At 31.4% G+C, this 20,183-nt stretch overlaps 1 protein-coding gene across 1 annotated transcript in view; it reads right to left on the reverse strand.

The window, feature by feature from the left end:
• Positions 1-11,990: 11,990 nt before the first annotated feature.
• LOC127713119 (39S ribosomal protein L44, mitochondrial-like) overlaps positions 11,991-20,183 on the reverse strand; it is a 104,440-nt gene continuing 96,247 nt past the window's right edge. The window contains exon 10 of the mRNA XM_052219751.1: positions 11,991-12,233. Coding sequence (XP_052075711.1) covers positions 12,049-12,233 — 185 coding nt within the window. The 3' untranslated portion in view covers positions 11,991-12,048. The remainder of the gene's footprint in view (positions 12,234-20,183) is intronic.

Consider the following 20,183-nt stretch of genomic DNA (forward strand, 5'->3'; position numbering starts at 1 on the left):
GTGTAGAAACAAAAAAATCATGTGCATATAGTTGATTTATATTTAGAATAATATAAATGGAATAGCTGAATTGTTATCTTAACTTTTATATAAATATAGCAACTAAAATGAACATAACTGTATTATAATGCAAAAGCATGTAAGATAAAACAGTAAACACATTTTCAAACGTGCACGATTACAACGTATCAAATGAAATATGTTAACACCACACGATGGGCAGATAGTATGTTACTGCTAGTGAATTGCAAATCGATAATTGGGAAGTTGAAATCATCCCGTTTGTCATAGATTTTAGTGTGAAGTCGTCCATTTGTGTCAATATTGAGGTAAAGATCAGGGTATGAAGCAGTCCTGCTAGAACCTATAGAAACATAGTTTATTGTTCAGAAAGGACAAATGCATTAGACACAAGTTTTTTTTCAACTTAGTAACGTCTTCTCCAACACTCAGTAAGCGATAATCCTATACTATTATTCTTTTTGTAAATCTACAACGTTATTGATATTTGGCTTATCCTCTGAATTTGGTGAACATACTGCCGTATTTCCTTATGTTTTTAATGATAACATCGTTTCAATGTCTCACAAATTTGACTACTCAATGCAGTACACCAAACGTGTGTGTTCTTTATAGCTTTGTTTTACTTTTCCTGATAAATAAATCTTGCAAATGAATCTTCTTTTACACTTAATCTGCGAAACACTTTCCGTTTAAGTCCTAATACATTAGACGGAATAGGTAAAAAATAATGATCGAAATGTGTTTGTAAATGGTAATAATACTTTTTAAATCGGGTGCTTCCAAGGGGCTTATATTGAATTACCTTCATAAGATTTAGTTCCTCCATTGTCACAAAAAACAATTTTGTAGAAATTTCATTTAGTGTATCTTTTTATCCAACGCAATCATAGGTTTGAACGTTGTTTTCAATTTAGACTTGTATTTATTTTGGTTATATACATATCATCATTTGTATCTATTTTAAGGAACTTGCCAGTGTTTTACAAATTTTGGGGGTGATGATTGTTCTATTGACACACAAAAAGCCCCAGATATCATGGTTGACGAACGCGAAAGCCGCTGTGACGCTACCACTCGAGGTTGTACGCATGTCAGCTTATTTGGAGATAATTTTTTTAATAATGGAAAAGGTTTTAAATGTAGATTAGAAGAACAACAGGTATTTACCATAAATATAAGAATCAGAAATGGTTTAATGTTTACACAATATATTATTGTAGAAATTTTGTTTGATCCTATACGGTATTTATAAGACAAAGGAAAGTTTTCCAAAAAGCAAATAACATCTTATTTCGTATGACAGATAGCTTTTCATTATTGGTTTATTTATATAGAATTGTCTTTTCAAAATTCACTCAAAATTTCTGTAACATTAAATATATACGAATACGAAAACGGAAATCGTAAAACACGATGCAATAAAAATAACATGGAGAATGTATCAAAGATATAACAACCCGACCAAAGCAGAAAACAGCCGACGGTCACCAATGGGTCTTGATCGCAGTGAGTTTATTTCAGATAAAAGGTTATTAGTTATCAAATATAACTTGGCCAGCAGTTTTCTCAAAACAGTTGTTGAAAGAACCCCTAAATCATTTGTATAAATAGATACTAGTATATTGCAAAATAAAATCAAGCTTCAAATTTCAGGTTAATAATAACACACACGAAATAAAATCTGCAACGCATTTGACAGATGCAGAGCTCGTGTCCTTCAGTGAAGTAAGATGTCCTATTCCAAATGAAGGTAACCGAAAGCGACGAGATGTGTCCTTTTCTCAGCCAGCAGGATTCCTAGTGTCCGTTACTAATAACGGAAATGCATTCAGCAACAGGATACCAATAGTTTTGTACGATTCATCATGCACTGATTGCATTCTTGTCAATGGGGCATTTATTTGCCTGCAAAAGGTATTTGTAAAGAGAACAAATTTTTCGATGGTTAAACATTATTTGTTTCTAATTCGATTACCTTTTTTCAAAAATAAGAACAGTGTTCATAAATGGCCACATGAAAACTTCGTAATTTTAGAAAACCATTCTAGTATCCATCCTTTTTTAATCGTTTAATAGTAGAATAGGTATTTTTCCTGCGTCGAACTTGGATTTTATTAACTTGCAATTTTTTAAATGTACAAACAGGATTCTGAATTTAAAAATATCAGTGATGCCAACGGTTTACATTTTCTTCTTCTTCTTCAAATTACTGTTTACAATATGGCTTGCCTATCTCGTTTCCGTATTCTTTTTTTTATCAAATCAATATTTTATACTTTTGAAAATATTTTGATTGGATGAATTTTATAAATTAATTTCGACTAAGATAGCCAAGTTAAGTTACAAAACGATAACCAAATCAGTATATTTCTTTTTTTTTTACTTCTGTTTATTTCATACGAACATAGTTGAGAATAAACAGAAGGAACTGGAAAAAATGTAGGAACCTATAATATATTTTTATAGATACAATAAAACACAGCAAAACTAATGAAAAGCGAGCAATTTTGTAATCATTACGCCATGTTATACTATTCATTATGTGTTTGAAATAAATGTTTAGAATTATTCTACAATACGATAAAACTACCTCACTGCCTACCTCAAATAGAGCATTAGATTGATAAAAAAAATATTGTTTTCTTGTGAATCCAAATATATTCAAAATTTTTTTTTTTAGATTATAAACCCTTATTTAAAGTTTATGAATTAAATGATATTGACCAAAGTTCCCAGGGGGCGGAATAGCTTGACTAAACAGAAATATAAAAACAGTAACGTAAGGTTTTAAGATAGTCTTTCTATCACATATCAGTAAAATCCCATGACAGTTCATCTTGTAATGTTTAAACTGGAATGATAAGAATCAATGAGTCCGACTTGTGCCACCTTTGTTTATCGTCCAATTGACATTAAATACGGATCGTTTGTAAAGATTCTTCCAGTCATCACTCAATTAGATTATTAAAATATCTAACCTTGTAGTATTAGAATAAATACTTTTGAAAATTGATCAAAAAGAACAAAAAATAGCTCTGTTGTCATTAATTTATATTTGATCATAGTCCAATATTTTTTTTTAATTGTGAATCCAAAGGGTTAATGGGGAATAGATATATGATCATCTGAGCCGCTTCTGATTGTCTGTATTATCCTTGCAAAAGCAGAGCGTCTACTTGGGTGTCTATGCTTTTTAATACAGCGCCGATGTCCAATCAGACTTTTATTAAGACAATAAATTAAGTACATCGAGTATTACACTCTCTGTGCGTCAATTAAGAATCAATACAACTTTATTGACCGCCCTTCATCCCAGTCGTCTTACCTGGCAGAACCTACCTTTTATATGAAGTGCATGTAAGAAATATTTTTCACTAAACGTGAAGCAAGCAACAATCAGTAAATCAACATTGAACGAACTGTCAATACATTATTCAAACTGACTTGGGTGAACATATACAAAGTGGTTGCAGGGTGGAAGAATACAGACAACAACAAAGAACCCCAAGTGATGTAAATAATGCGTTCAGATTTGTTAATGGTTGAACACCTTTTTAATGTGACATTTCAAATTCCGGTGAAGTCATTACTTTGTAAATGAATTGTCGATTTCAAACGTTTCTAATCACAATGAATCATTTGTGTCAGGCATGGGGCGAATTACATTGCAATGTAATGCATTATATTACAATTACTTTGACAAAACCATGCATTAAATTACAATTACAATTACATGCATTCATCAAAGTAATGCATTACATTACAATTACATTTGCAAAGTCATGCATTGAATTACACATTACAGTTGTAAATGTTATTATTAAGTTAAAAAATAAAAATCAAACATTTTGAAAATAACATGAAGTCACAAAAGATTCTAGCATATGCAATAACTGTTCTGTATACATATCAAATCTAAGTATCAAGGAAAAAGATTATAAATACAACTATAACATTTTAACATCATAAGGATTTCAATGTTCTGCGTTTACTCTAAAATGAAATTACAGAGCTGAAGTTTAATATTTATTTTAACTGATATTAACTTCACTTTTATAAATATGACATATACATTTGTTTTTATTAATTCCAATCAAAAATATTTACTGAGTATTCCTTTCCTGATTAAATAATAAACAAAGAGCTTAAGTGTCTAAATGGTGAAAAGATTGATAGTTAAACAAACTAATTAGTGTTTTATGACAATGGTCAGTTTTCTGTTATCTAATCATGTCAAGGTATTCATTGATGTTTTAACAACAATAAAACACTTTTACAGTAATGTTTTCAAATTATATTTCAATATCCAGATGATTATGTTTTTAATTAATCAAGAAACCTGAAATTTTACTTTAGATACATCTCCAACAATCTGTGAAAGATATATATTGTGTAAAAGTAATGCCATGTAATGCAATGTAATGCATGAAATTACACAACTTTTTTCTCAAGTAATGCATTTATTTACAATTACATGTAATGCAAAAATTGCTGCATTACACACTACATGCAATTACTTGGAAAAATGTAATGCATTACAATACATTACAATTACAAATTTGCATTATCACATGCCTGATTTGCGTTAAACTAATTGCATAAAATCTTATGTTACAGGACAATATCTGCATTGTTAATGGAAAATGTTATGATTTGTCAAGCTCAGCTTGTACTTCGATGAAAGTGGAAAAAGAAACAGAATCCAACCATTTGTGGATAATTGGAGCCGTTTTAAGCGTTTTTGCAGTATTTGTAGTCATATTACTTATCGTAGCAAAAAAAGTAATGAAACCCCGGTAAGTTGCAAACATTTCATACAGTAAAAACTACAAGAATTAAAGAAAACTTGATAAAATATATTACAAAATAAATATTGTGCACCATCTACTTGTGAATTAATGGAGTTTTTGGAAGATTGATTCATAAATTCGGATACACGAAAAGATACATCAAACGCATTACAAATACAGACAAAAAAGGCATGCAATGATAATGAAAAATCAGTCAAAAAATGCATCTTTTCTCGATATGTCACAGTGTGATGTTGCGAAAAATAACAATTTACAGTAACACCGTCATCACCGCCACTGCAACTGTATCGTATGCTTAACATGTGTATTTTGTTTTATACTTGATTTTACATGTATATTTTCTTAGTATACATAAATCAAGCAATGTAAAAGAACGTTTATTTTCTTCATTTTTTTTAATAACTGTTTTCTTATCCCTCTTCTTTATTTTAGGACTAAAACAGGTTCATCTTATCCATCAGTGTCTGTCGATGCCTATTTTACTAACAGTAAAGCTGTCTATTCAAAGTCGTGAAGTATAACAATGTATCAAAACTATGCAGACGAGCATATATGTGTGTATAGCGAAGAATTGTTAAAATACCAGATACATTTATATTCTCTGTATTCTTTTAAAATGGTCATGGCATTATTTGGCATCTATTTTTTAAGAATCCTTCAACCGTAACAAATGTTAAATTATTTATAACAAAGTTTCCAGGCCTTGGGAAATTTTTTTCTGCGAAACAAATATTCGAAGACAAGTCCACCATGTAGATTCTATCAAATTGTTGTTCTTTTTTATATATTTATATTGTTAGTGATTTTATTTTGGCAAACGTCCTATATATTGAATCAAGGTTGTAGTTTATTCCAGTTTTCACATTTTGTCAAATTTACTAAATAAAAAGATCCTTAGAGCCTGAATCGCTCACCTGGAATTTTTTGTGCAGGTCTTTCTCTATCTATCATATTTTCAGCAAAGCAATTTAAAAGCAATCAAGGGTAATAACTCCTAAAAGGATTTAATTATCAATTTTGTCTTGTTGAATTTTTGCATTTAATACTTTGCTGAATGTTTTTGCCATCAGAAAAAACTTAAAACTTTGATATTAATAGTCATTGATATCAAGGGCGATGACATATATAATGGAATCAATTGAAGAATTAGGACCATAGACTTATTTGTAGATAACTTTGATAAACATACTTGCTGTTTAAAAGTTTTTAATATCCTTAATAGTTTTCAATATATAACAACAGAACACAAAAGTTTCATCAAAAATATCATTTCAAGGGTAATAACTCCAAATTGGGATGTTTGATTCGTTTCAAAACTTTACAGCAAATATATCTTGACATGGTGCTCTTATACTGCTTTTATTAGTTTTTGAGATATAACCCATAAACTGAATTTTATCCCATGTTCTATTTTTCTCTATGGTGTTTGTAGACTGGCAGGAATAAAAAGCAAAAACTTTATACTAGATACATGTACCGTTATGATAAGTTTCAGAAAAGAAGATCTTTTTTTGAAAAAAGTTTATGACGACTACAAAGGACACCAAGTGATGGCAATAGTTCACTTGGCGGTGTGGGCCAGATGAGCTAAAATTAAAATTTCTCAGTTGCGTGTTTGATTGTTAAGTTTTGACACATTTATATCAATATAATCTTGTAATTGAACTTTTGATATATTTTAAACACTAATGTTTGCACAAATGTATGACACATGTATGATATAAGTAAAAGGGTTATTACAAAATAAAAAAATATGTAAATGTTGCAAAAACAGTTGGAAATGATCTACATCTAACATAGATTGTATTCAGATTTAGTAATGAATCAAACAACCGATTTGGATTTTACATAAACAGAAGAAAATTGTAAACAATAATTTTTAATGTAACAAAATATATTATATTTTAAACATTCAGACAGATTGTACATTTATCCATTATATGATAATAAATTATTTTGAATAATTGCAGGGTCTTTGTTTCTTACTAGTTTTTTTTTTCTGTTGGTTGTGTTAGTACTTTTGGGTCTCATATTTACTGTTTTGGCATTTCTTTCCCAGGTTGAGAAAAGAGTAAATATTTATAAGTAACATTATTTTAGATCTTGTACTGATGCTCATTTTTACTGTTTACAATTTATACATACCTTATGTCTTAACTAGATACGCCAGCAGAGGTCCAACCCTGAACAGTTGGGGCAAAAATGGAAACAATATTCAAGCTTGAGTCAGGTTTGACTTTGGATTGTAATTAAATATTTGACATATTATAGGTTTCTGAATAAATGTAGTCAAAGAACTTGAAATTGGTTATAAGAATTGAATTTATATTCAATTAAAGATTTCTTGCTGTTGTACAATACTTAGTAAATCTGTTGTCAGACCATAAACAAATAAAGTTCAATTAATTCCCAATGTCATATTAGAAATTTATGAAAACAAGAAATGATTGTAACAGGATGCTGTTACGAAGTTTCCCAAACGAAGCTCCCATAATTCGTAATTCCCAGGGTCGCCTGACATTGGGCAAAGTCCAGTGAAAATTGGTTTGGTTCAGCAAAGTCATATGCATTAGTGATGCCTGGGGACTAACCCTGTATATCATTCAAATCATCTTGGCATGACAAACCAGAATATATATGGTTTAGGGGTGGGGATCTCAACCATTTACAAGATATTAGAACTTTCTCAAATGGCAGGGGGTCGGGATGACCCCTGGGGACTAACCCTGTATATCATTCAAACCATCTTAGCATGACAAACCAGAATATATATGGTTTAGGGGTGGTGATCTTGACCACTTACAAGATATTAGAATTTTTTTAAATGGCAGGGGGTGGGGGTGACCCCTGGGGACTAACCCTGTATTTCATTTGATGTGCTTTATCATGACAAACCAGAATATATATGGTTTAGGGGTGGGGATCTCGACCATTTACAAGATATTAGAACTATCTCAAATGGCAAGGGGTCGGGATGACCCCTGGGGACTAACCCTGTATATCATTCAAACCATCTTAGCATGACAAACCAGAATATATATGGTTTAGGGGTGGGGATCTTGACCACTTACAAGATATAAGAACTTTTTTAAATGGCATGGGGTGAGGGTGACCCCTGGGGACTAATCCTGTATTTCATTTGATGTGCTTTATCATGACAAACCAGAATATATATGGTTTAGGGGTGGGGATCTCGACCATTTACAAGATATTAGAACTTTCTCAAATGGCAAGGGGTCGGGATGACCCCTGGGGACTAACCCTGTAAATCATTCAAACCATCTTAGCATAAGAAACCAGAATATATATTGTTTAGGGGTGGGGATCTTGACCAATTACAAGGTATTAGAACTTTTTTAAATGGCAGGGGGTGGGGGTGACCCCTGGGGACTAACCCTGTATTTCATTTGATGTGCTTTATCATGACAAACCAGAATATATATGGTTTAGGGGTGGGGATCTCGACCATTTACAAGATATTAGAACTTTCTCAAATGGCAAGGGGTCGGGATGACCCCTGGGGACTAACCCTGTATATCATCTAAACCATCTTAGCATGACAAACCAGAATATATATGGTTTAGGGGTGGGGATCTTGACCAATTACAAGGTATTAGAACTTATTTAAATGGCAGGGGGTGGGGGTGACCCCTGAGGACTAACCCTGTATTTCATTTGATGTGCTTTATCATGACAAACCAGAATATATATGGTTTAGGGGTGGGGATCTCGACCATTTACAAGATATAAGAACTTTCTCAAATGGCAGGGGGTCGGGATGACCCCTGGGGACTAACCCTGTATATCATTCAAACAATCTTAGCATGACAAACCAGAATATATATGGTTTAGGGGTGGGGATCTTGACCACTTACAAGGTATTAGAACTTTTTTAAATGGCAGGGGATGGGGGTGTCCCCTGGGGACTAACCCTGTATTTCATTTAATGGGCTTTATCATTTAAAACATTTTCAATTAAACAGATTGTGTCTATCACAAACGGTTTTCAATTTATACTTATTTGAAATTTTTTTTAAATAAAATCCCATAGGGTTCTATAGTAAAACCCTCTTTTCTTTTTGCCCCTCAAAGTACCCCTTTATAAACCCCATTGCACAAACAAAACCCTGATTGCACCACTAGACATGTTAGTCTAACATATTGTGAAACCCTAAGTTAATCTGACAAGCGGTTTTGGAGAACGGGTGCGGACAAGTTCAAATTTAAAAGCAGCGGAAGAGGAAGAGGAAGAAGAAGAAGAAGAAGAAGAAGAAGAAGAAGAAGAAGAAGAAGAAGAAGAATAATAATAATAATAATAATAATAATAATAATAATAATAATAATAATAATAATAATAATAATAATAATAATAATAAGAACTGAGCAAAAACAATAAGTCTTCCGAAACTTCGTTTGGGAGACTTAATAAAAAGGGAGCTTACATCAATAGATATAAACAATTCATCAAAGTTTCATGAGAATTGGTGACAGCATTTTTGAGTTATTGTCTGAAAACTTGCAAATCACCCCTATTTTAATGAATAAAACCTCATAACTCAGAAATGTAAAATGTAAAATTTATAAAATTCTTAAGGGAGCTTACATCAATACATACAAACAATTCACCAAAGTTTCATAAGAATTGCTGAAAGCATTTTTTAGTTTTTGTCGGAAAACTGGAAAATCCCCCCTTTTTTATGAATGAAACCCTGTAACTCGGAAACGTAAAATCTCAAATTTATAAAAATCAAAAGGGAGCTCATGTCAATAGATATAAACAATTCACCACAATTTCTTGCAAGTTGGTGAAAGCATTCTTGACTTATTGTCCGAAAACTGGAAAATCCAATTTTTTTTAATGAATAAAACCCCATAACTCGGAAACGTAAAATCTAAATTTTATAAAAAACGAAAGAGAGCTCACGTCAATAGATATAAACAATTAACCAAAGTTTAATGCAAATTGGTTAAAGTATTTTTGAGTTAATGTCCGACATGTTGACGACGGACAGACGGACGGACAGACGGACAACGGTATACCATAATACGTCCCGTAAACGGGCGTATAAAAAATGAGTTAATTTGTAAAATTGTATATATTATTGGAAAAAAATCATTTAATGGCAATAAATCCTATTACTTGTGTAACAATTTGACATTGATAACTTATTTGAAGATCTTATTTTATCGATCTTTTATTCGCTTTTTGTAAGTTTCTCTCGAACTCTTTAAAAATTTTGTCAAAAATGCAAAAAAAAATGATAAAATTCACAAGTCAGTGGAAATATTTACTTCCTTTAAGCAGTCAGTTGACAATTTTGCCCATGATGATTGATTGTGCTGAGCATTTTTTTCAAGGTGACTTGCTGTTTCGTTATATCTATTATAGATTATGCAAAAAATGCAAAATAGAAATACAATCATTTTCCAAGGGCAATAACTACTCTAAGGGTTTCAATTTACTTTGTTGACTTATTTGTAGATCTTACTTTGCTGAACATTTTTTTTCTTCAAATTCCCGGATCTGCACCTGAAAAATGTGCCATTATTGAAGCCCTTCGTGGAGGTATCCAAGTCAAATATACAGACAAATACTATTAATAACCACATTCAGAGCAGTAATCACAAAGTTGACAAATAATATCTGCTTGCTGTTCATTAATTAGAGAATCAAAGTGTGTCAAAATCAGGTCTACTTAATAAATTTTTCAACTTAAAGAATCATATTTCTCATTTTCATCATGTAGATCAAGCAAGTTAGACTCTGATTTTATATTATATTTAATTATTCAGAAAATATTGTTTTTCATTTTGATTTGGTTTTTTAAATTTCATTTCGTTTCGTTCCGTTCTTCAATTCTGTTTCGCATTTGTAACAGGTATCCACTTTTTAGTCCTTTCCCCTTTCCTATTTTTTAATCAAAACATTCAAACTTTCAAAAAACAGAATGATAAAAACTGTACGTTAGTTTAGTAATATTAAAGTTTGCTTAAATATCTAAACTATTAAAAATTTTAAAACAGAGTTTATAATTTTAAGATTTTAATTATTTGGTGAAATTTTTGAAATTTCAAAAAAATCAATAAGTTGGAATCAAAAATCCAAAATATTAAAATTTGAAAACTTTTAAAAATTTTGAATTGTTAAGTGTTACATGGACCTCCTACAATCTGTCAATACCTATAGGTAATTTTGTTTTTTAACTGTTAATGTCATCTTTATATTAAATACATTGGATGTGTACAACATCTCCTTATTTTTATATTATATTCCAATGTCTTGACCTGCCTAGTAAATTCATTTAGAAACAGTGCATGAAGATGCTTCTGCCAAAGTTGTTTTTAAATTTAATGAACATGATTAATGTTTGACAAAGTTAATGGTGTTCAGGACGATTTCGGACCAGGAAACCTAGTTGTCTGGCAGAAAATATTTTTGGAGCATAAACTTGATTGCTGTTATGTTTTACATGTACATTTGTACATTCTTGTATCTGATTATTAACGTTATATGCAAATAAAAATCATTTAAATGCTTTAGTAGTTGTTTTTTTTTTAGCGTTTTTTGGTGAGATGAAAGGTTCTGTCATATTCATGTAGGTCATTCTCTGGTTTATTACTTACTTTGTATATGTGTTCTTACAAGGAATACAGAAGGATAATGTATTAAAATTGAATAAAACATGTCCATTTGTTGATAGTGACCGCTGTTGTTTTTTCACTTTCGTAATATCAGGAAATCACATGTCATGTGTCTTTTAATGTTGAATAAAGTGACATTTCAAAAACGTTTTTACTTTGTAAAGTATTCAAAAAAAAAGAAAAACCTTACAATATGCATTATCTATAACGTCATCAACCAGGACTGGAGTTCAATTTGTCTCTGAAAAAGAAATTGTTTTCAATGAATGAATTTAACGGAGTTTCAAGTGGGGATTTTTCCACAAAGTCCCTGCATGGAAAGCATATGAAGAAACTTTTTTCTCAATTTTCAAGGGTGAAAAAGGGCTGTTTACAATACTATGCATAAGTGCGTTTTATACACACCAAAAGAGGCATGTAAACTTAACCTAGTGTATTTGGACAGAAATTTGGAGAAAAATAGAGACAGATAAAATGCTGGCAAGAACTCACAAGATAGATTAAAAGACAATATTAACAAATAGAGATTAAATTTATTTAAAATACACATAATTCTATAGTCTCTCATAAATTATCTACTTGTTGATGTCGAGAGTAAGTCACTAGCACTTTGGTTTCTTTGATTAAAGTCAAATTTCCGACTTTCTGATTTTTCACCAAACTGTAAAGGCTTTGCGGCAAGTGAAATGTTCATTAATTTTGACAAGGCATCTTTGGCAGCCATTTCTTCTGCTATTGGTAATGTCTCACCTGGTGCTGAAATGAATCAAATTTTGATTTCTGAATGAGATATGCGGGATTTTACATTTGTTAATCATAGATAGCTCTTGTTGTTATAATACTTTCACTTATATTTGTTTTGGAGAAAAATGGAACATACGACATGATCACATTTAATTAATATCTTTAAAAAATGTTAAAATAACGCATTTACATGAAAAAATAAATTGCTCCGCCGAGCGCAGCTGGATACGACTGCAGAGGTCCAACCCTGAACAGTTGGGGCAAAAATGGACACAATATTTGCGCTTGATACAGGTCTGAATTTGGATTGTAATTAAATATTTGACACAGAATAATTGTCAAAGAACTTAGAATTGGGTATATGATTTGAATTTATATTCAATTTTTTGCTTTTGTGCAATACACTATGTTGTTGCGAATTGACCTCCCCCCCCCAAAAAAAAAAAATATTTACCCCCCCTTTTTTTTGCTTTTGTGCAATACACTATGCTGTTGCGAATTGAGACCCCCCCCCTCCTAAAAGAAATTTGAAAAAAAATTTCCCCCCCTTGTCCCCCCTCAATTTCTTTTTTACACCCCCCCCCCCGCCATTTTTAAAATAAATTGACAGCTAATCACCTCAAGACAATATAACATTTCTTTATACATAATTTAAAAGCAGTGTAAGGGAGGTAATACAAACACAAACATTGTACTTAATTGTCCATTAACCAGGAAACCCTTGTTTTTTCCCCTTTTTTGCCCCTAATTCCTAAACGGTTTGAGCCATAACCCCCCAAAAGCCAATCTTAACCATCCCTTTGTGGTATGGAAACTTGTGGTATAATTTCAGAGATATCCATACACTGTTCCACAAGTTATTGTCTGGAAACTAGAAAAATGCGTATTTGGGCCCCTTTTTGGCCCCTAATTCCCAAACTGTTGGGACCATAACCACCAAAATCAATCCCAACCTTCCTTTTGTGGATATTAACCTTGTGTTTAAATTTCATAGATTTCTATTTACTTATACTAAAGTTATTGTCTGGAAACCAAATGTCTTTGGACAAAGCTGACAACGACGACACGATACCAATTTACGACTTCAAAATTTTTGCGGTCGTATAAAACTTGATACAAAGACAACATTGTGGCTGAAGCTGACTGCCATAGTAATCTGAAATAATTAAAACATGATACAAAGACAACATTGTGGCTGAAGCTGACTGCCATAGTAATCTGAAATAATTAAAACATGATACAAAGACAACATTATGGCTGAAGCTGACTGTCACAGTAATCTGAAAGAATTAAAACATGATACAAAGACAACATTGTGGTTGAAGCTGACTGCCATAGTAATCTAAAATAATTAAAATATGATATAAAGACAACATTGTTGTTGAAGCTGACAGTCACAGTAATCTGAAATAATTAAAACATGATACAAAGACAACATTGTGGTTGAAGCTTACTGCCATAGTAATCTGAAAAAATTAAAACATGATACAAAGACAACATTGTGGGTGAAACTGACTGCTTTAGTAATCTGAAAAAATTAAAACATGATACAAAGACAACATTGTGGCTGAAGCTGACTGCTATAGTAATCTGAAATAAATAAAACATGATACAAAGACAACATTGTGGGTGAAGTTGACTGCCATAGTAATCTGAAATAAATAAAACATGATACAAAAACAACATTGTTGCTGAAGCTGACTATCACAGTAATCTGAAATAATTACAATATGATACAAAGACACATTGTGGCTGAAGCTGACTGCCATAGTAATCTGAAATAATTAAAACATGATACAAAGACAACATTGTGGCTGTAGCTGACTGCTATAGTAATCTGAAATAATTAAAACATGATACAAAGGCGACATTGTAGCTGAAGCTGATTGTCATAGTAATCTGAAATAGTTAAAACATGATACAAAAACAACATTGTGGCTGAATCTGACTGCAATAGTAATCTGAAATAATTAAAATATGATACAAAGACAACATTGTGGGTGAAACTGACTGCTTTAGTAATCTGAAAAAATTAAAACATGATACAAAGACAACATTGTGGCTGAAGCTGACTGCAATAGTAATCTAAAATAATTAAAACATAATACAAAGACAACATTGTGGCTGAAGCTGACTGCCAAAGAAATCTGAAAAAATTAAAACATGATACAAAGACAACATTGTGGCTGAAGCTGACTGCTATAGTAATCTGAAATAATTAAAACATGATACAAAGACAACATTGTGGCTGAAGTTGACTGCCATAGTAATCTGAAATAATTAAAACATGATACAAAAACAACATTGTGGCTGAAGCTGAGTATCACAGTAATCTGAAATAATTAAAACATGATACAAAGACACATTGTGGCTGAAGCTGACTGCCATAGTAATCTGAAATAATTAAAACATGATCCAAAGACAACATTGTGGCTGAAGTTGACTGCTATAGTAATCTGAAATAATTAAAACATGATACAAAGACAACATTGTGGCTGAAGCTGACTGTCATAGTAATCTGAAATAGTTAAAACATGATACAATAACAACATTGTGGCTGAAGCTGACTGTCACAGTAATCTGAAATAATTAAAATATGATACAAAGACAACATTATGGCTGAAGCTGACTGTCACAGTAATCTGAAATAATTAAAACATGATACAAAGACAACATTGTTGCTGAAGGTGACTGCCATAGTAATCATAAATAATTAAAACATGATACAAAGACAACATTGTGGCTGAAGCTGACTGTCACAGTAATCTGAAATAATTAAAACATGATACAAAGACAACATTGTTGCTGAAGCTGACTGCCATAGTAATCTGAAATAATTAAAACATGATACAAACACAACATTGTGGGTGAAACTGACTGTCATAGTAATCTGAAATAATTAAAACATGATTCAAAGACAACATTGTGGGTGAAACTGACTGTCACAGTAATCTGAAATAATTAAAACATGATACAAAGACAACATTGTGGTTATTGCTGACTGTCATAGTAATCTGAAATAATTAAAACATGATACAAAGACAACATTGTGGCTGAAGCTGACTGCCATAGAAATCTGAAATAATTAAAACATGATACAAAGACAACTTTGTGGCTGAAGCTGACTGCCATAGTAATCTGAAATAATTAAAAAATGATACACAAACAACATTGTGGCTGAAGCTGACTATCACAGTAATCTGAAATAATTAAAACATGATACAAAGACACATTGTGGCTGAAGCTGACTGCCATAGTAATCTGAAATAATTAAAACATGATACAAAGACAACATTGTGTTTGAAGCTGACTGCCATAGTAATCTAAAATAATTAAAATATGATACATAGACAACATTGTGGTTGAAGCTGACAGTCCCAGTAATCTGAAATAATTAAAACATGATACAAAGACAACATTGTGGCTGAAGCTGACTGCCATTGTAATCTGAAATAATTAAAACTTGATACAAAGACAACATTGTGGCTGAAGCTGACTGCCATAGCAATCTGAAATAATTAAAAGATAATACAGACAACATTGTGGGTGAAACTGACTGCTTTAGTAATCTAAAAAAATTAAAACATGATACAAAGATAACATTGTGGCTGAAGCTGACTGATATAGTAATCTGAAATAATTAAAACATGATACAAAGACAACATTGTGGGTGACGTTGACTGCCATAGTAATCTGAAATAATTAAAACATGATACAAAAACAATTTGTGGCTAAAGCTGACTGCCATAGTAATCTGAAATAATTAAAACATGATACAAAGACAACATTGTGGCTGAAGCTGACTGCTATAGTAATCTGAAATAATTAAAACATGATACAAAGACGACATTGTGGCTGAAGCTGACTGTCATCGTAATCTGAAATAGTTAAAACATGATACAAAAAACAACATTGTGGCTTAATCTGACTGCAATAGTAATCTGAAATAATTAAAACATAAAACAAAGACAACATTGTGGCTGAAGCTGACTGTCATAGCAATCTGAAATAATTAAAACATGATACAAAGACAACATTGTGGCTAAAGCTGACTGCCATAGTAATCTGAAATAATTAAAACATGATACAAAAAACAACATTGTGGCTTAATCTGACTGCAATAGTAATCTGAAATAGTAAAAACATGATACAAAAACAACATTATGGCTGAAGCTGACTGCCATAGTAATCTGAAATAATTAAAACATGATACAAAGACAACTTTGTGGCTGAAGCTGACTGCCACAGTAATCAGAAATAATTAAAACATGATACAAAGACAACATTGTGGTTATTGCTGACTGTCATAGTAATCTGAAATAATTAAAACATGATACAAAGACAACATTGTGGCTGAAGCTGACTGCCATAGAAATCTGAAATAATCAAAACATGATACAAAGACAACTTTGTGGCTGAAGCTGACTGCCATAGTAATCTGAAATAATTAAAATATGATACACAAACAACATTGTGGTTGAAGCTGACTATCACAGTAATCTGAAATAATTAAAACATGATACAAAGACACATTGTGGCTGAAGCTGACTGCCATAGTAATCTGAAATAATTAAAACATGATACAAAGACAACATTGTGGGTGAAGCTGACTGCCATATTATTCTGAAATAATTAAAACATGATAAAAAAACAACATTGTGGCTGAAGCTAACTGTCATAGTAATCTTAAATAATTAAAACATGATACAAAGACAACATTGTGTTTGTAGCTGACTGCCATAGTAATCTAAAATAATTAAAATATGATACAAAGACAACATTGTGGTTGAAGCTGACAGTCCCAGTAATCTGAAATAATTAAAACATGATACAAAGACAACATTGTGGCTGAAGCTGACTGCCATTGTAATCTGAAATAATTAAAACATGATACAAAGACAACATTGTGGGTGAAACTGACTGTCACAGTAATCTGAAATAATTAAAACATGATACAAAGACAACATTGTGGTTATTGCTGACTGTCATAGTAATCTGAAATAATTAAAACATGATACAAAGACAACATTGTGGCTGAAGCTGACTGCCATAGAAATCTGAAATAATTAAAACATAATACAAAGACAACTTTGTGGCTGAAGCTGACTGCCATAGTAATCTGAAATAATTAAAATATGATACACAAACAACATTGTGGCTGAAGCTGACTATCACAGTAATCTGAAATAATTAAAACATGATACAAAGACACATTGTGGCTGAAGCTGACTGCCATAGTAATCTGAAATAATTAAAACATGATACAAAGACAACATTGTGGGTGAAGCTGACTGCCATATTATTCTGAAATAATTAAAACATGATAAAAAAACAACATTGTGGCTGAAGCTAACTGTCATGGTAATCTTAAATAATTAAAACATGATACAAAGACAACATTGTGTTTGAAGCTGACTGCCATAGTAATCTAAAATAATTAAAATATGATACAAAGACAACATTGTGGTTGAAGCTGACAGTCCCAGTAATCTGAAATAATTAAAACATGATACAAAGACAACATTGTGGCTGAAGCTGACTGCCATTGTAATCTGAAATAATTAAAACATGATACAAAGACAACATTGTGGCTGAAGCTGACTGCCATAGCAATCTGAAATAATTAAAAGATAATACAGACAACATTGTGGGTGAAACTGACTGCTTTAGTAATCTAAAAAAATTAAAACATGATACAAAGATAACATTGTGGCTGAAGCTGACTGATATAGTAATCTGAAATAAATAAAACATGATACAAAGACAAGATTGTGGGTGAAGTTGACTGCCATAGTAATCTGAAATAATTAAAACATGATACACAAACAACATTGTGGCTGAAGCTGATTATCACAGTATTCTGAAATAATTAAAACATGATACAAAGACACATTGTGGCTGAAGCTGACTGCCATAGTAATCTGAAATAATTAAAACATGATACAAAGACAACATTGTGGGTGAAGCTGACTGCCATATTATTCTGAAATAATTAAAAAATGATACAAAGACAACATTGTGGTTGAAGCTGACAGCCATAGTAATCTAAAATAATTAAAACATGTAATCTGAAATAGTCAAAACATGATACAAAAAACAACATTGTGGCTTAATCTGACTGCAATAGTAATCTGAAATAGTAAAAACATGATACAAAAACAACATTATGGCTGAAGCTGACTGCCATAGTAATCTGAAATAATTAAAACATGATACAAAGACAACTTTGTGGCTGAAGCTGACTGCCATAGTAATCTGAAATAATTAAAATATGATACACAAACAACATTGTGGCTGAAGCTGATTATCACAGTATTCTGAAATAATTAAAACATGATACAAAGACACATTGTGGCTGAAGCTGACTGCCATAGTAATCTGAAATAATTAAAACATGATACAAAGACAACATTGTGGGTGAAGCTGACTGCCATTATATTCTGAAATAATTAAAAAATGATACAAAGACATCATTGTGGTTGAAGCTAACAGCCATAGTAATCTAAAATAATTAAAACATGATACAAAGACAACATTGTGGTTGAAGCTGACTGCCATAGTAATCTAAAATAATTAAAATATGATACAAAGACAACATTGTGGTTAAAGCTGACAGTTACAGTAATCTGAAATAATGAAAACATGATACAAAGACAACATTGTGGCTGAAGCTGACTGCTATTGTAATCTGAAATAATTAAAACATGATACAAAGACAACATTGTGGCTGAAGCTGACTGCTATTGTAATCTGAAATAATTAAAATATGATACAAAGACAACATTGTGGCTTAAGCTGACAGTCACAGTAATCTGAAATAATTAAAAGATAATACAAAGACAACATTGTGGGTGAAACTGAATGCTTTAGTAATCTGAAAAAAATAAAACATGATACAAAGACAACATTTTGGCTGAAGCTGACTGCTATAGTAATCTGAAATAATTAAAACATGATACAAAAACAACATTGTGGCTGAAGCTGAGTATCACAGTAATCTAAAAATATTTAAAACATGATACAAAGACACATTGTGGCTGAAGCTGACTGCCATAGCAATCTGAAATAATTAAAAGATAATACAGACAACATTGTGGGTGAAACTGACTGCTTTAGTAATCTAAAAAAATTAAAACATGATACAAAGATAACATTGTGGCTGAAGCTGACTGATATAGTAATCTGAAATAAATAAAACATGATACAAAGACAAGATTGTGGGTGAAGTTGACTGCCATAGTAATCTGAAATAATTAAAACATGATACACAAACAACATTGTGGCTGAAGCTGATTATCACAGTATTCTGAAATAATTAAAACATGATACAAAGACACATTGTGGCTGAAGCTGACTGCCATAGTAATCTGAAATAATTAAAACATGATACAAAGACAACATTGTGGGTGAAGCTGACTGCCATATTATTCTGAAATAATTAAAAAATGATACAAAGACAACATTGTGGTTGAAGCTGACAGCCATAGTAATCTAAAATAATTAAAACATGTAATCTGAAATAGTCAAAACATGATACAAAAAACAACATTGTGGCTTAATCTGACTGCAATAGTAATCTGAAATAGTAAAAACATGATACAAAAACAACATTATGGCTGAAGCTGACTGCCATAGTAATCTGAAATAATTAAAACATGATACAAAGACAACTTTGTGGCTGAAGCTGACTGCCATAGTAATCTGAAATAATTAAAATATGATACACAAACAACATTGTGGCTGAAGCTGATTATCACAGTATTCTGAAATAATTAAAACATGATACAAAGACACATTGTGGCTGAAGCTGACTGCCATAGTAATCTGAAATAATTAAAACATGATACAAAGACAACATTGTGGGTGAAGCTGACTGCCATTATATTCTGAAATAATTAAAAAATGATACAAAGACATCATTGTGGTTGAAGCTAACAGCCATAGTAATCTAAAATAATTAAA

The sequence above is a fragment of the Mytilus californianus genome, unplaced genomic scaffold (assembly GCF_021869535.1).
Source record: "Mytilus californianus isolate M0D057914Y unplaced genomic scaffold, xbMytCali1.0.p SCAF_8, whole genome shotgun sequence".
Lineage (NCBI taxonomy): Eukaryota > Metazoa > Mollusca > Bivalvia > Mytilida > Mytilidae > Mytilus > Mytilus californianus.